The sequence below is a fragment of the Anguilla anguilla genome, chromosome 7, assembly GCF_013347855.1.
Source record: "Anguilla anguilla isolate fAngAng1 chromosome 7, fAngAng1.pri, whole genome shotgun sequence".
Taxonomy (NCBI): Eukaryota; Metazoa; Chordata; class Actinopteri; order Anguilliformes; family Anguillidae; genus Anguilla; species Anguilla anguilla.
This window is the reverse complement of record NC_049207.1, coordinates 45,792,277-45,810,426: the sequence shown is the minus strand read 5'-3', so window position 1 is coordinate 45,810,426 and position 18,150 is coordinate 45,792,277. Positions and strand designations below refer to the sequence as shown.

The window sequence follows — 18,150 nt, the reverse complement described above, 5'->3', positions numbered from 1 at the left end:
GTCGGGAACCCTTGACCCTCGCGCCAATACCAGCCCCGTTCAAGGGTGCCGCCATTTTCTTTTTTCACCAAACGCATTACCGGAGCTAACGCGGGCCATATCGCGCCGCCGGGGGGGAGTGTGCAGCCGAAATAAGCCGGGCGTCCTGGCTCTGTCGCCCCCTAGAGGGCGGGGGCGGAGGTTCAGGAGGGGTGCGAGGGGACGGGGACGTGGGGGACTTGCCTGAGAGCAGAGCAGCATGACCAGCTCCACCACGGAACTGCTGGACTTCATACACACCAGACCTGGAGGAAGAGAGAGAGGGGATCAAACGTGCTGCGCTAGCGCTCACGCTGTTAGCGCCGGAATCAAACACACTGCACTAGCCCTCACACTCACACAGCTAGCAAACCTCACTAAAACCAAATGCACTGAGCTAGCCCTCACACTCACACAGCTAGCAAACCTCACTAAAACCAAATGCACTGAGCTAGCCCTCACACTCACACAGCTAGCAAACCTCACTAAAACCAAATGCACTGAGCTAGCTCTCACACTCACACAGCTAGCAAACCTCACTAAAACCAAATGCACTGAGCTAGCCCTCACACTCACACAGCTAGCAAACCTCACTAAAACCAAATGCACTGAGCTAGCCCTCACACTCACACAGCTAGCAAACCTCACTAAAACCAAATGCACTGAGCTAGCCCTCACACTCACACAGCTAGCAAACCTCACTAAAACCAAATGCACTGAGCTAGCCCTCACACTCACACAGCTAGCAAACCTCACTAAAACCAAATGCACTGAGCTAGCCCTCACACTCACACAGCTAGCAAACCTCACTAAAACCAAATGCACTGAGCTAGCCCTCACACTCACACAGCTAGCAAACCTCACTAAAACCAAATGCACTGAGCTAGCCCTCACACTCACACAGCTAGCAAACCTCACTAAAACCAAATGCACTGAGCTAGCTCTCACACTCACACAGCTAGCAAACCTCACTAAAACCAAATGCACTGAGCTAGCCCTCACACTCACACAGCTAGCAAACCTCACTAAAACCAAATGCACTGAGCTAGCTCTCACACTCACACAGCTAGCAAACCTCACTAAAACCAAATGCACTGAGCTAGCCCTCACACTCACACAGCTAGCAAACCTCACTAAAACTAAATGTACTGAGCTAGCTCTCACACTCACACTACTAGCACCACACCAGGATCAAACGGCTGCGCTAGTCCTCACACGCGTACTGTTAGCATAACTCACTGGGATCAAACATGCTGCGCTAGCACTCGCACTGCTAGCATGTCGCAGCAGGATCAAACGTGCTATGCTAGCACGTCGCAGCAGGATCAAACGTGCTATGCTAGCGCTCACACTGCTAGCACGTCGCAGCAGGATCAAACACGCTGGGCTAGCGCTCACATTCATACAGCTGTAACTTTTTGCTCACACCAACCTCACTCACCCACTTCTCACTTCACTAACGATTTGTGTGTCCTGCTGAATGTGCTACTCAGCTTAAAAAGAATCAGATCTGACACAGTCCTCACAATGACTGTACAGAGTCCTCACAATGACTGTACAGAGTCCTCACAATGACTGTGCATCTTACCCTTATGAGTATGACAGTCTTTGTGTCTTTTACAATTTAACAAGCATCACTATCACTAGTCTAACACAACAAAAAAAATCCTTAAAAGTTCCCTTGCAAAAACAATAATTTATATAGCAGCACTATCCTTAGTTAACATGTGTTCAAAAAATGGATAAAATGATATACACAGCATCGTAGGACTAAGATTCATAATTTGAAGAACAGCTTCTCTGTCGTGCAAATAAAAATGTCCTTTTTTATTCTTTTAATTTAATGTTTTGAATAAAAAATTCCATGTCTGCTGCTGCGTTCTCCCCTGGACCCCCGTACCAGCAGAGCCTGACTTCAACCCCAGAGCAACAAGCGAAAAAGGGATTATGTATCCGACATCTGCAGGGGCAGCACGGGATACTAATGAACCGACAAAATGTTACTGTAAACCAATACGCGGCCGGGCCTTGTGTCGCGGCCTCAAATGGGCAGAGCATATGTCTTATTGATCCATCATATCTGCATTTCGTGAATTTCGGAACCCAGGGGGCTATTATGTATGCAGGGAGGGGAAATGGCTTCCTGACCTCTCCACTCCCAGCTACCCGCCCCCTCCCCCCTCGACCCCCCCCCCCCCCCGGCTATCAATCAACTTTCCATTTTGTTTGGAGGCAGGAGACATCCAAAACACTCGTATTAGTGGCCTGACCCCTGACCCCCTGCTGCGTAAAGCCCTTCCACTGCCCTGATCAGTTATTTAGAAGATACACTCTCTGCTTCGCGAGCTTCGATTTGATTACAGGGCTTCGCAACAAAAGAGCTATATTGAGAGTGCAGGTTTTCAAATAAGGGCCCTGTTCATTATGGGTTGGGGTGGGTCGGGGCGGGCCGGGGTGGGCCGGGGCGGAGAAGGGCTGGATGTGTTTTGGAGACAGATCCCGGGGCGAGACCCAGGACCTCAGAGGGGAGGGGCTTGTTTAATTTATCAGAGATACACTCTAGTGTAAAGGAGGAAGTGGAGTGAAGTGTGTGCTTTTGATAATGTCCCTGCCTTTCCTAGTCCCGCCCACAACCCCTAATGCCCCCTCTTGATGACCCCCGCCCCTCCCGGTACTCACTGGTGCCCTCGATGAGCAGCTCCTGCCCGTGGCTTCCCAGGAGCGTCCGGGACAGGAAGGGGGCGAAGTCCACGAATATCTCCCTCAGCAGGGGCGCGGCCTTCTCCAGGGCGTGCTCCAGCCTCTCCGAGATGCTGCAGGGGTAGGGGTGGGGGTGGGGAGGGACAGCAGCGTGAGAAGGGTGTGGGGGGGGGGGGGGGTTGAGGGGAGAGAGAGAGAGAGAGAGTGGGACGGGACGGGGGCCTCGCAGACGCTCGAAACGAGACGTGGCGCGGCTCCAGGAACGCGCGGGGCCCGCGGCAGTAAACCCCGCCCGCCCCGGGACGTCTTTATTTACGGGGGAGACGTGGGGACGCTGACAGGGCCCGGCCCGACCCGACAGGCCCGGGCCGGCGAAGCTCGCAGACGCGGACGCGGGGGAAAAGCATACCCTGCGTGAAACTACGCACTTTTTTTACATTCAGTACGCTCTGCTGAGAAAGCCTGTATTGTGTCTCACGGTGTATCCCTCTGTCCTCTGTTCTCTGTGGTCTGACAGACACTTAATCTTTCTAAAAACTACACTGTAATATATTACCATCACACACATTTTGAGTATGGAAAGGGTATTTTATTTCCTGCGTGTATATATACAAGTATTCCACACATACGTGCACACATGAACGCATAAATATGAAATTTGAGTCCCATACGCATAACTGAGGCACTCTGAGGTTTTTTTCCATGGGGCTCATACGGGTGACTCACCTCATGCTGGACGCAGAGTCCTCCTGGACCAGTGGGGGCACTGTGGGAACAGCCGGCAGGTTGTGACTCGCACTGGCGCCCCCTGCTGACCAAAACAAGACATGCTGCTACTGTGCCAGGCTGAACAGGGATGCAGACTTTACAATATTACAGATAAAAAGATAAAAATTTAAAAGCAAGTATTTGCCAGCAACAGTTTAGAACACAGGGGTACAATAACACCCATTCACAGAAGAATTTATCTTTTGCACATGAGAAGGTGTTAGCAATATGAATAACTATTGCCTTCAAAAAAACATATTGTGGCAATCCTTTATTTTCACAACATAAAATTCAGAAATAACACCGCAATTCGCAAGAAGTTCCATTTCCATGCAATAACACACCACACTAAAAATCCCCAGTGCATTTAATCTGCTGCATGAAACTTTAATTTCCAACGTGAATTTAAGATTTAAGAAATTCAAGAGCCTTAAGAAATCATTTTTATTTATAAATTTTTTTATTGCCAAGTACCTCCCCCCCCCCAACCAACCCTCACACCCCACACATGCACACAAATACTGTAGGAATGCTCTGATATGAACCTAGAATCAGGCAGGTGTCAGGGTAACTAACTCTGCGGCTGGTTGTCAGGGGAGCGCGTGCGCTCAGTTGCTCGGCAACCCCGCGGCGGCGGCGGCGGCGGTGCGCGGGCGTAACTCACGGCCGGAGACGGGCGGCGCGGCGCTTCCCCGCGGCGTGGAATGCGCTCCGGCGGGAGGCCCGGGGGCCTTAAGTACGAACATGTGTGTGTGTGTGTGAGGGGGGGGGGGGAGAGGGGTCCCCCGGGTGCCAATGAACCAGCCACTCCAAACGGCCCCTAAATTAACTTCTCTCTATCAATCCCCACCCTGATGAACCGCCTCCTTTTAGCGCACTCGGGGTGACGTGAGAGGGAGACGCTAACGCTAACGGGTCGCCCGCCCGCCGTCGACCGAACGACCACGCCCACGCCCGCGCGTTTCTGTTTAAATAAAGGACTCGCGAGCGGATTGGCCGGCTCGGGCGTCGGGAAAACGGGACGCTTTTCGAGGACACCTGGGGTTGTTCCCCAAAAAGAAAAAAAAGGACTATTAGCTGCCTTTTACGGCGCGGTGCGAACGCAGCCTTCCAGCTCTGAAAGAAGTCAGACCCTCGCAGCAGAGTGCGGTGCGTGTCACTTGTACGTGGAACGCCACCGAGCGTACAACGACCACACCACAGTAAAATGAGCTTTTTTCTGTAAACGCTTTAGTCCTATATCCGCATATCAGCTGAACAATCCTGGTATTTTTCAGTTTTTTTTCTTCCAAATAAGATCCCTAGGCGCACTTTAAAACAGCAGCACTCATTACGTTTATAAGGGCGTTAAATCATAATCAAGGACTGTCAGCAGTTTTAAAGAATCACAGTGGACTGTGCAGAAAATATGTACAATTAAACCATTACGCCCATCTGTGGAGCCACTCTTGGTAACGTTACTGTACGTGTTACATGAGAAAGAGATGACGTTCAAAAAAACACAGGCGTCCACTGACATGGAACAGAATTACATATTTTGCCAGTATATGTAATATTGTACGCGTGCTGTAACATTTTGCTGAGATTGACAATAAGCACGCCGCACGCCAAACGTTAGCATGCTGTGCACTCCGCGTTCCGATTCCTAAAATCCCTTAACCTGCTCCTCTCTCTAGAGGTCCCGGGACGGCGGATTAGGAAGGGCTCGTAAAATACGGGGCCCCGGCGGACCCGCGGGGAGCTGCCCCGTCCCGCCGGAGGCGACCCCCGGGCCCAGCGACGCAGCCCGGTTCGGGTTTCGCCCCGTCGGACGGCGCTTCCGTCGCCTTCCTGCGCGTAGTAAAAAAGTGACTTATTTACAGCGCGCTGCACCCCCCCCCCCCCGCCCCCCCCTTGTCCGCTCGGGGCGGGGGGAAGCGCTTTCGCAGGACGCCCCTCGTCTGGCTTATCGCTCCTCCGCAAAAAAAAGAAACGGCCCTCTGGGTAACGCTCGCCGATGCGGTCGGACCGGTCTGAGCGCGGACGGACGGAACGCGCCTTTTCGGGTGCTCCGTTATCGCCGTGGAGATACGGAACTGTTAATCTGCACCGCCGTTACTTCAGAGCTCAGAGCAGAAGAGAAGGGGCTTGAGGGTGTTGGGTTACAGTAACAGGAAACTCTCTCTCCTCCAGACATCTGAGACAGTTTCCAGATCCATCACCTAATCAGCTCCTATCTGTGAGAACAGGACTCCTCAACTCCTAAAGGTAGATACTGTTCTCTGAACACACATAATGGGACCAGACTACAGTCCTCTCTCTAGTCGACGCAGTTTATTTCAGAAGGAACGACCCAGCATCTCTCATTCTGTCCCATTAAAACAAGACAGGCTCACACAAGAACCACTTTGACTCATTAACACTGATTCTCATATAGGAACCACTCTCTCTCATTAACGTCAAATTTATCTCATACTAGAACCACTTTGTCTCATTAACACCAAATTTCTCTCATACTAGAACCACTTCATCTCATTGACACAGACTCCTTGTTCATATAAGTTATCGCTTTGTCTCATTACCACTTACTGTATAAGAGATATGGTTGGCCATTCAGTAGACTGTGTCCCTTAGACACCTCTTTATAAACTCTGTATAAATCTTAGATTTTGAGATTTTTACCTATCGCAGACTTACCTGCAGCGGACTCAGCACTGGCACTGTGGGCGGGTTCTCCCGAGGAAACCACGGCGACGTTGTTGACGGGCGTCCCAGCCGGAGCCTGGGCGGGGCTGGCGGTGGACGTGGCCCCCGCTGGTGCTCCCCCCGCCTTTTTAGGCGCGACCACAACACTCCTGAAACACGAAGCACACACCAAGGATAATTACACAGATGCAAGGTATGAAGGTGGAACGAAGGAAAAACTGTATTAACACCTCCTACATATGTATTAACTGACAAACGTCTTTAAAGTGGGCAGTGGGTTGTCAGTGGGCAGTAAGCATGGGTCTCCATTTTCATTTTCACACACATCCTGGTACTTCTGCAAAAAAACAATGTTCTCTTTAAAGGCGTACGCCAAAATGCTAATAGACAACACGTGTGTCTTACTGATTTCTCTGAGTTATAATTAAGATGCACACATTTTAGCCCAAATTTTCAATTCTGTGCATGCTGTTGTCATGCGGAGCGCGTGCAGTAACACTGACTTCTTGACGATAGCGGCCGGCTATTGAACATGAAATTTAATTTCGCACGGGATACAGCAAGCTTGCACAATAACACTGCAAGTCCATTAAGGCCGGGGGAGCAATAATTGCAATATCCCTGACAAGCAAAATTTTCCTTAATTGTTGCATCAATCTTCCTCGGAATCAATGGCTTGTCCTGCAGTGCCGCCGTCGGTGGCTCCTACAAACTTTTTTAATTGCCCAAGTCAAAATCCCATTTTCTCCTCAATCACGTAATTGGAGGCCGTGGAGACCGTTTTATCTAGCGAACGCTCGCGAGGGCCTGTGTCTCTCCCCCCCCCCCCCCCCCTCCCCCCCAATTTTCGCACTTGAACCGCAGTCTGGACGGCCCGGTCTGCAGAGATCGGCCCGTCCGCGTGCGCGGGACGCATCAGTATTGATTTACGGCGCATTGTACCTGCAGTGATTTTAAAAGCACGTCCGGCTTCATAAATCAGCGGGCGCATTACCCGCTGGGTGCTTCACGTCCGCCGACGCAAAAGCCGCTTCCGAGCCCGCGTTCGCGTTGGGGGGGGGAAGGGAGGGGGGGGGGGGGGGGGGGCTTGGGGTTTATTTAAGCGACGGGACGTTTTTTTGTCTGGAGGCTCGGCGAGGGGGACGCTCTCTCTCTCTCGTAGCGAGGGGCCCCGGGGCCAGCTTTTTTTCAAAGGAGCCGCGCGGAGCTCCGCGGTCGGCAGTTAAAAACCAGATGTCGCGGCGGACGGCGGGGTCGCGGCGCGGGCCCGGCGTGATTTAAGGCGGGGGGGGGCCGTGACACGTCGCGGGGACGGACACGGGGGGCGGGGGGACGGCCCTCCGGCTAAAGACAACACGCTCGTCCTCACCGCTGCGGAGAGAGAGAGAGCGCGTAAAAGAGCGTCGCCGACCGCCCCCCGCCTCCCGATCCGGCGTGCGAAGGGTTAACCCGTAAACACGCCGTTAGGGGCCGTTCTGACGAACGGTTTTTTTTTTTGACTCGTAAAAGGTGCAGAAGTCGCGCTAACGGGGCGGAGCTCATCAGCGAGGGGCGGCGCGGTCCCCCGGGCGCCGCTTCCTTTTAATCACGCGGGCGTCGGCCGAGCGCTGGAAACGGGGCCCGTCGCTCACGCGCGCGTTCGCTTAACCACCGCCTTCGCCACAGAGACGTCCGGCGCGTATTCCCACCATGGCTGTAAACGAGCGATTACACAGGGCAGAACGCCTTTAAGCATTACGACAGCTTAAAACATGGCAGCATGTTTGTTAAATGCTTTTTGATAAGGCATCACATCACAAAATCCTTATGATATAGAAGACACTGTACAGTATCGTATGACTAGTAGCAAAAAAGAGATTACAAGAAGTACAAGGGATGTTTTATTCTATTAAAAATATATAAAATAATTATTATTATTATTATTTATTATTATCATTATTATTAAGAAGAAGAATTTTCTATTTTTGCTGGCGGTCAGCAGTTACCAAGCAGAAATATGAATAATTTCTGGAAATGCAGTTATGCAAAGCAATTCACTTTGAAAACCTCCATATCATAAAGAAATATCACGGTACTATGTATTAGTATTATGATTAAAATTTATTCGCACAGCAAGCATTTTATCTGGTGTGTAGTCACCGTACAGAAATATGCATGAAATTCTGTTAAATTAGTGCACTGTAGTGTGACAAAGAATGCCATAATTCCTGTTTTTAAAAAAATGTTAGTCATATTTTAGGTTTTTCACTCTATACCTTCAGAACTGTGCTTCTCCAGTCAAAAGGAAAACATAGCGACACAAGCAGCAAGCACATTTGATCCTGACTGGCCCCGAGGCTCTTTGTGACGCACGTCAGCCAATCGAACGAGGAGGCGAGCGTTTGTGTAACAAACAATCACCTCTCTCGGTTACCTCTCTGGCGGGGAGACAAGGTCTATGGGCTTGGGGGGTGTGGGGGCGGGACCCTCCATCTGCTCGGCCGTTGTTCCTCTAAATTATTCAGCGGGTCATTAGCCACACTTATCCCCGGCAAACAGCAGGCGAAGCGCTACAGTCGATTAATAACCCGCCGGGTCGTCTGTTAGGGGGGACGGCGGAGGCTGCGGTCACCGGCCACCGGATCCTGCCGCGGTTTAAGCCCGCGTCGCGGCAAACGTGTAAACACCGCGCAGGAGGACGGGGACGTCTCCCCCCCCCCCCCCCCTTCCCCCAATCTGTGTCCCTCAGGGAGAGGTCTGTCTCTCTCAGATGGAAGCCTGAAGACATTAAAAAGCTGAAAATGTTCCAAAACCTGGGGAATGGGGGGAGGGGGGGGGGGGGTGCTGCTCCGTGCATCTTTCACACTCTGTGTGATCTGACGCAAATCCATCCGTCATAACGGCAGGGGCCGGGGTTTACAGTCTCACCTGCGCTCAAGCTATGTCCCTTCTGTCCGTCGCTTAGTCCGTCACCTTCCCCTCTGTTTTCGGACACCCTCTTACACTCAAGCTCAGTCCTCCTGCCCATTCTGGAGAGCAGTTACTGTATGGTTCTAGCTAGCAATGGATTTTGAAACCGGTAATCATGTTCCAAACGCGCTCCCTGTGGCCTCAGATCAATGACAGTGATAGCGATGTGAAACCCAGCACTCGCTCCGCACGGCCAGCCAAACGTTGACCTCAGATAGCGAGGGAGCCGAGCAGCCATTGGATTTGTGGTTTGGGATGCAGCTTTGGGGTACGTCAGCAAGCATGAGATCGAGTGATCGACCGGCCAGGCCACATCCCCCATTATATTTGTGTTTATCTCAGCAGGTGCTCAGGGTGACAAAAAAATTCCACCATTTCCGCTGGATTTCTTGACCCGGTTTTAAAGGCTACTCGTAACTGGATTCAACATACTTGGCAACCTGCAGTTGAGGGCTTGGCATGAGAATGCCGTTGTTATTTATCTATATTTTTGTGGCACTCTGCCTATTGAACATCTGGGTGGACTCCACCGTGCCAGACCAGCATCGCAGCTCTTGTTACCTGTCAGTACCTGGGGGACACATTACATAAGGACATGTCAGTTTGTGTACTCCCACAGTAGTCTACGCTGAGGAATAGCCCCAATCAGAGGGAAGCACTTTTTGATTTACGCAAATGTCCCCATTACTGCACAGACCTGAAAAGTGATTGCTTTATCTTTTTTACTTTCTGCACCAAAAACAGTGCATGTGGGCATATATAACTTATATACAACCAGTATGAAACCTATATACAATCAGCACGTAACCTTTACACAAACAGCACATAACCTATATACAACCATTATATAACTTATATACAACCAGTATATAACCTATATATAACCACTATATAAGCTACATATAAGCACTATATAACAGACATATAAGCGCTACTGAAATCAAGCCCTATTTCCTGATTGACAAAATGGGAAGATGGGAAGAGTTGGCAGAAAAAACAGATGTCAGAAATCCCACTATTACGGCCACACCCTTGAATCTGTGAAGTAGTCACTGTGGTGTTTCACACACCAACCACTGAACATTTTTACTCAGTGGTTTATGTGAGTGTTTATGAGAACATACTATTAGACTACACAGAATAACGTATGCTGTTTCAATGCTACAGTCAGTCTGTAGCTTACTGTAAACGTACTATATACATATATATATATATATATAGCTCTTATATAGCCTAGCTCTTAAAAGTAAAGCAACACTCTCACTTCAGCTGTAAATCATACACAGAGGCTTTCATATCTCTTGTGCTCCTGTTCGTAAGCTAGCCGAGCCCCCCGTCCTCCTCCGCGCTGCCGGCCTCGGGCGAGTTCCCGCCGGCGGCATCGATCGGCGAGATTCCCGTAAGAGCCGCCGTTTCCTGGAGCGCGCGCGGCTTCCCTCCGACTCGGCTCGGCTCGGCCGCCGTGAATAATTAATCGGCGCTCTTTCGCCGTCTAGACGCCGCGCCCGCTAAAACGACCGCGCCGCGCCGGACACGGGCCTGTCACGTCTTAAGTAGGGTTATCGCACGCTTTTTTTTTCGCGGCCGAGCTCGTACGCCCCGCCCCGGTTTGAGAGCCGCGCGGCTCCTCCGCGGTTCAGGGGCTGAAAAGCGGAAGCCGCCCCTCCCCTCAGCCGACGGACCGGGAGCCGCTGCTCTTACTGGCCGCAGTTGCTAACGAGAGACTTCTGCCATGACGACGAGCTGCGAGTGGAAAACCCTTCACACTCTAAATCTCCTTTCAAAAGACCCTGCACTTTCAAAAGGATACTTTTAAAAAAAGTTAGAACCAAAGAAAACAAATACTAATATTAAGCGTATTTTAAGTCGGTCGAGGTGTTAAATTAGTTATTTTACAAGAGGATTTAGTATTGGTCAATTTAGGTCAGCGTTTTTGTGTAATTGAACTGGCATGTTACATTTTAACCAATCAGCTGCAGCCTTCTAGTCGCCTGGCAATGAGAAGTGAACTTGAAGTGAATTTCCATACAGACCTCCAGCTCTCCTCTTTAGAAATGACACACTTACATACATCAAAAAGAAATGTAATTACTTTCCCATTTCAGTTATTTGAAGAAGTCGTCATCTTGTGGCTTTCCGAGTACTTCAGAAGCAATAGAAATCAACTGAACAGGACTTTAATGGCTATGGACCAATGTAGGCTGTCCTCGTAGTTTAATAACAAGTACAGTAGGAAGGAAGGCTAACGAAGAGCAGAGGTGTGTTTTGGTTCTGTATGTGGGGTTGGGGGTGGCTGGGGAGGGTGGGGGGGGGGGGGAGAGATACAGTAGGGGCCCTGTGGATGCTCCTGGTGATAAGGCAGCTCTCTGGGGCCAAAGAAGTAGAGGCACGCCCCTTCCCCCCGGGGCTGAGATGGGCTTCCCAGTCCCGAGCCGTTTAAGAGAGGGTGGAGGACAGGGGAGGGGGGTTAGGGGGGGGCGCCACACTTGATAATACAAGAGATATGAGGAGACTTGTGATTTTTGGCCAAAAGCATTCCTCAGATAAATGCAGGATCAGAGGGATGCCTCCAAATTCCCACAGATACAGCGGGACGGGGGTTTTTGAGGGGGGGGGGGGGGTTTAACGAGGAGCCCCTCTCCCGAAAAAGCAAAGTTAACCCACGGCGCTTTGCGCCTGTCACAGAACAATACTGTAAATGCAAACCAGACCCGGCCTGGTCTCCAACGCTCACGTCTCCCGCTGCCGATGATCTGGCTTTCCCCCAGAGCGCCGCGGGGGGGGTGAAGACGATATGCTCCCCCCCCCCCCCCGCCTCCGTATTGTCTCTCCCGGCAACGTACGATCAAGAGCTGCTTCTGTTTTTCTGACGGGATTCTCTCCAGACCGGTATCTGTTTTATTTTAGTTTTTTTTCCCCACTTTCTTTGTTTCTGCTGAGAACTGGCTTCAACAGCAAAATGCCCCAGGTAGATTTCCCTCACAGCAACAGCTAAGCTCTTCGCAGACTTCCCTGATGTGGAGAGAGAGAGGGACGGTTCTCTTATAAGCTCTGCTGCCCTTTGATGATGTGTCTGGAGATGGAGGCGTGAGAGGGGGGCGAAGAGAGGACAGAGGAGCGAGGGATGAGGAGAGGAGAGGAGAGGAGGAGCGCAGGGGAGAGGAGCGGAGGGGAGAGGAGACAGGGAGAGAGGTGGAAAGTGGACTGAAGGGGGAGGGGAGGGGAGAGGTGAGGAGATGAGGAGAGAGGAGAGGAGAGGAGAAGTGAGGAGAGAGGAAAGGAGTGGAAGGAAGAGAAGAGGACAGAGGAGCGAGTGATGCAGAGAGGAGAGGAGGAACGCAGAGGAGAGGACAGTAGAGGAGAGGAGGGGAGTGGAGTGAAGAGGAGAGGAGAGGAGAGGAGGGGAGTGGAGTGAAGAGGAGAGGAGAGGACAGGCGCACACACCTGTCGAAGGAGCGAAACTGCACTGATTGGTCCTTGGCGGCGTCGCCCACGGCTCCCAGGAAGGTGGGCGGGAGGAGGCCGGGGTCCACCACGATGTCATCGGCCGGCGCGCTGACCAGACTGCGCAGGATGTCTTTGACGTTGACGTTCTTCCCCTGCGAGGAGGAGGACGAGGAGGAGGAGGAGGAGACCTCCTGGCTCTTCTTCACCTCCGAGGACAGCGTGGAGAGGGCCTCGCTGATGGCGTCCGGCCCCGAGGCCCCGCCCACCCCGAACTCTGCATCGCCGGCGGCGACGGACACCTGCTCCTCCCCAATCCCGGAGTCTCTCCTTCTGAGGGACAGCCCACCCTCCTGCTCCAGCCCCGCCCCGCCTCTCCCCACATCTGCGTCGACATGGCAACACAAACATGCACCATTTCTACCCGTTACTCCACATCAACACAAACACACACCATTTCTACCCCTGTTACTCCACATCAACACAAACACACACCATTTTTACCACTGTTACTCGAACCACACCAACACACCAGTGGTATGCAATGATACGTGAGATGCTGAGCACTTTCCTGTGAAGGATCGTACATAGGAGTAGCATAAAGAATTAATAAAAGCTACTTAACACATTCATGCGTAGAATGTAAATGTTAATTGAAAAACCTATGCTGACACACTGTCACAGCTCTAAGAGCTACAGCGCTGTACCTGCGCTCCTCGTGGACTGAGAGCGCTGGACGGGCCTCCGGTTGTTCTGGGGCTCCAGGATGTCCCGGTACTTGGACACCATGAGGACGGAGATGAAGTAGACCACGGCCAGGGCCAGGAACTGGGCCTGCTTACTGTCCTCCTGTGTGAGAGTCGACATGGCAGGACCATCAGAGAACATGCCAATCCCGCTCACAGACAGAAGTGCTGTCCCAAGGACTTTACTTCGACTGCACAATTCATTCATACGCGGTGCAGTGACATCAAATTAAGGCCAGTTGTGGTGGCTTCTTCCTAACAGACGCAACACAGCTCATTATGCCACAAGACAAAGATGTATACTTGCTGATTTTGTTTTATAAACAGCATTTTGATGCAAAGATCAGCATGTGTATCCGTTTCAAGTTCACTTCTGATTGGCAGCTTGCTAAATGGCCACCCCTCAACTGGTTAAAATGTTGTGTTACTAACACGCTAAATATGGTCTCGAAATAACCAATACGGAATTCTCCTGAAACAGGAAATATAAGAACTTACACTGCAGCTTTTTGGATAAGACTTCATTTGAAACCTAAACCGAACAAATTTTTTAAAAAGTCTTTTAAAAAAATGTGTTATTTATGCAAGCTAGATCTTCCAATAAATGATGATTTTGATCGCAGTGGGTCTTTAAAAATATGTGCAGGGCAGCCAACCCCAATCAACTGCCAGTGAAAGCAGTCTTCCACCTCGCAGTTATTTGAGCAGCAAAGCATGCTTGAATAATGATGCCATTAGAACTATTATGTAGCTATGTTTCATAGCTTGGCATGCTGCTAGGAAATGTGATGTTTATTTTGGCCGTGTCTTTTTCTAAAAATAGACTCAAAATACCGAATTCACAGGTCTTTCCCCCCTAGCCTAGACTGAACCAACAGAAATTATACAGTCAACACAACGCTCAACTGAGCATACTGAAATTTGCCTTCATTTAAATGTTGGCCTTTAAAAGTTTGTATAGTATCAGAAACGATTAATGAAAGGCCTGGTGGCCAGACCAGTGCTGAAGGGTGTTTGAAACAGGGCTTTAAGTAGTGCAGAAAGTGTTTAGGGTGTGAGAGTTTAGGAAGGGCTTGCTCACTATGTCTCTGAAGGGGGTTAGGGTGTAAGAGTTTAGGAAGGACTTGCTCACTATGTCTGAAGGTTTTTAGGGTGTAAGAGTTTAGGAAGGGCTCGCTCACTATGTCTCTGAAGGGGTTTAGGGTGTAGGAGTTTAGGAACAGCTCGCTCACTATGTCTCTGAAGGGGTTTAGGGTGTAGGAGTTTAGGAACAGCTCGCTCACTATGTCTCTGAAGGGGTTTAGGGTGTAAGAGTTTAGGAACAGTTTGTTCACTATGTCTCTGAAGGGGGTTAGGGTGTGAGAGTTTAGGAAGGGCTCGCTCACTGTGTCTCTGAAGGGGGTTAGGGTGTAAGAGTTTAGGAAGGGCTCGCTCACTATGTCTCTGAAGGGGGTTAGGGTGTAAGAGTTTAGGAAGGGCTCGCTCACTATGTCTCTGAAGGGGTTTAGGGTGTAAGAGTTTAGGATTGGCTCGCTCACTATGTCTCTGAAGGTTTTTAGGGTGTGAGAGTTTAGGAAGGGCTCGCTCACTATGTCTCTGAAGGGGTTTAGGGAGTAGGAGTTTAGGAACAGCTTGTTCACTATGTCTCTGAAGGGGGTTAGGGTGTGAGAGTTTAGGAAGGACTCGCTCACTATGTCTCTGAAGGGGTTTAGGGTGTGAGAGTTTAGGATCGGCTCGCTCACTATGTCTCTGAAGGGGTTTAGGGTGTAAGGGTTTAGGATGGGCTCGCTCACTATGTCTCTGAAGGGGGTTAGGGTGTGAGAGCTTAGGAAGGGCGCGCTCACTATGTCTCTGAAGGGGTTTAGGGTGTGAGAGTTTAGGAAGGGCTCGCTCACTATGTCTCTGAAGGGGTTTAGGGTGTGAGAGTTTAGGATCGGCTCGCTCACTATGTCTCTGAAGGGGTTTAGGGTGTGAGAGTTTAGGAACAGCTCGCTCACTATGTCTCTGAAGGGGGTTAGGGTGTAAGAGTTTAGGAACAGCTTGCTCACTATGTCTCTGAAGGGGTTTAGGGTGTGAGAGTTTAGGATCGGCTCGCTCACTATGTCTCTGAAGGGGTTTAGGGTGTAAGAGTTTAGGATCGGCTCGCTCACTATGTCTCTGAAGGGGTTTAGGGTGTAAGAGTTTAGGAAGGGCTCGCTCACTATGTCTCTGAAGGGGGTTAGGGTGTGAGAGTTTAGGAAGGGCTCGCTCACTATGTCTCTGAAGGGGGTTAGGGTGTGAGAGTTTAGGATCGGCTCGCTCACTATGTCTCTGAAGGGGTTTAGGGTGTAAGAGTTTAGGAAGGGCTTGCTCACTATGTCTCTGAAGGGGTTTAGGGTGTGAGAGTTTAGGAACAGCTCGCTCACTATGTCTCTGAAGGGGGTTAGGGTGTGAGAGTTTAGGATCGGCTCGCTCACTATGTCTCTGAAGGGGTTTAGGGTGTAAGAGTTTAGGAAGGGCTCGCTCACTATGTCTCTGAAGGGGTTTAGGGTGTGAGAGTTTAGGAAGGGCTCGCTCACTATGTCTCTGAAGGGGGTTAGGGTGTGAGAGTTTAGGAAGGGCTCGCTCACTATGTCTCTGAAGGGGGTTAGGGTGTAAGAGTTTAGGCACAGCTCGCTCACTATGTCTCTGAAGACCACGGCACGCAGGCGGTTGATGTCCATGTCCTGTAGCAGCCGGTCCATGTCCCGAATGGGAGACACTCCCCCCGTCACCATGTCCACTGGACTCTGTGGGACAGCAACACACAGACACACACACATACACACACACACACGCATGCACACGCACGTGCATGCACACAGGCAAACAAAAACAAGTACAATTGTAATGAGTACCCTAGATACACATCCACAGTTGAACACTAAGTATATATTTCAAAACAGATTCTTAGACAGCCCTGCGATGTGATAGGTCTGCTCATTTGAAACAAAAAATGACCTCTCTGTGAGTTTCTCAGCAAGAAATGTGATTTCATAGCTCATACAGTAATTCTGTTTCAATAAAAATATTTTACAGTAATACATAATTCCTTACAAAGTCCATTAGCTTTTGTTTCTCTTCTTACACAAACACATGAGATTTACCAGAAAGGTTTCCCATATTAATGTCACAATATTAATGAACTACTTCATTTGACTAGGCCCCAGGTTCAACTTCTGAATTATTCATGAAATGGATTTACAATATTTTTAGGGGGGAGGGAAAAAAAATAAGAAACCAAAAAAAGGCAATTTTATCAGATGAGGAAAAAGCACCCGTATCAGATGGAAATGGGCGGTTCTAAATAACTTCTCTCTCCTGACAGAGGAGGCTCGGTAATGCAATAATACGGAGGGTAATTCAATAACGTTCTGTCATTGCGGAGCGCTATAAAAGGGCCTCTTCCATAACCCGCCGCTGTTTCTGCCGCTTGGTCGTAGGGTCCCGACACGCACGTGACCCGACGGGACGAGGCCGTGCTGTCCACTAAGTGCTCGCAATCCCATTACAGGAATTTGCAAAAAAGCGAATCGATGATCGCGTTTCTCTTCCCCGGGACCCTTGAGGAGGGGTCTGCCTCTTCCCCCCCCTGCGGTGTCCTGTTCTGGGATTACTGGAACGGGGCACAGTGGGTGCTGTTACTGGTGTCATCTGACTGTCCCACTGGCTGCTCTATCTAAACACGAAGCACTGATGTTTTTTCATTCTAGATGCTTTGTTTGTCTGTGGGGTGTGTTAAGCATGTTTGTCTGCAGGGTGTGTTAAGTGTGTTTGTCTGCAGGGTGTGTTAAGCGTGTTTGTCTGCAGGGTGTGTTAAGCGTGTTTGTCTGCAGGGTGTGTTAAGCGTGTTTGTCTGCAGGGTGTGTTAAGCATGCTTGTCTGCAGGGTGTGTTAAGTGTGTTTGTCTGCAGGGTGTGTTAAGCGTGTTTGTCTGCAGGGTGTGTTAAGCGTGTTTGTCTGCAGGGTGTGTTAAGCGTGTTTGTCTGCAGGGTGTGTTAAGCATGCTTGTCTGCAGGGTGTGTTAAGCCTGTTTGTCTGCAGGGTGTGTTAAGCATGTTTGTCTGCAGGGTGTGTTAAGCATGTTTGTCTGCAGGGTGTGTTAAGCATGTTTGTCTGCAGGGTGTGTTAAGCCTGTTTGTCTGCAGGGTGTGTTAAGTATATTTGTCTGCAGGGTGTTAAGCGAGGTGTGTTAAGCATGTTTGTCTGCAGGGTGTGTTAAGCCTGTTTGTCTGCAGGGTGTGTTAAGTATATTTGTCTGCAGGGTGTTAAGCGAGGTGTGTTAAGCGCGTTTGTCTGCAGGGTGTGTTAAGTATATTTGTCTGCAGGGTGTGTTAAGCATGTTTGTCTGCAGGGTGTGTTAAGCCTGTTTGTCTGCAGGGTGTGTTAAGTGTGTTTGTCTGCAGGGTGTGTTAAGCCTGTTTGTCTGCAGGGTGTGTTAAGTATATTTGTCTGCAGGGTGTTAAGCGAGGTGTGTTAAGCGCGTTTGTCTGCAGGGTGTGTTAAGTATATTTGTCCGCAGGGTGTTAAGCCAGGTGTGTTAAGCGCGTTTGTCTGCAGGGTGTGTTAAGTGTGTTTGTCTGCAGGGTGTGTTAAGCGCGTTTGTCTGCAGCCTCCAGCCGTTCCCAGCGGCTCGCGGCGAGGACTCCGTCTGGAAGGTAACTCGCCTGCGCGGGCCCAGACTTCCCGGCTCCCATGAGGCTTTGCATGGCTCTCTGGCCCCGGGCACTCTCCCCGCCGCCCGTGAGGCTGGAGTGCTGCTGACACTCCAGACAGTTTCGCACGGCCATGGCACACACTGGAGAGAGAGAGAGGGGGGGGG

The 18,150-nt window shown here is 50.5% G+C and overlaps 1 protein-coding gene across 10 annotated transcripts in view; it reads right to left on the bottom strand.

The window, feature by feature from the left end:
• The window catches only part of LOC118232272 (lipopolysaccharide-responsive and beige-like anchor protein), a 208,635-nt gene that overhangs the window by 130,466 nt on the left and 60,019 nt on the right, over positions 1–18,150 (bottom strand). For 9 of the 10 annotated variants that reach the window (XM_035427121.1, XM_035427123.1, XM_035427129.1 and 6 more), the window contains 8 exons: positions 17,996–18,126; positions 15,971–16,078; positions 13,272–13,413; positions 12,565–12,949; positions 6,163–6,320; positions 3,445–3,529; positions 2,698–2,831; positions 223–284 (listed from right to left, as the gene is read on the bottom strand). In XM_035427121.1, the coding sequence (XP_035283012.1) occupies positions 223–284; positions 2,698–2,831; positions 3,445–3,529; positions 6,163–6,320; positions 12,565–12,949; positions 13,272–13,413; positions 15,971–16,078; positions 17,996–18,126 (1,205 nt within the window). The remainder of the gene's footprint in view (positions 1–222; positions 285–2,697; positions 2,832–3,444; positions 3,530–6,162; positions 6,321–12,564; positions 12,950–13,271; positions 13,414–15,970; positions 16,079–17,995; positions 18,127–18,150) is intronic. The other variant, XM_035427122.1, reaches the window with a different exon arrangement.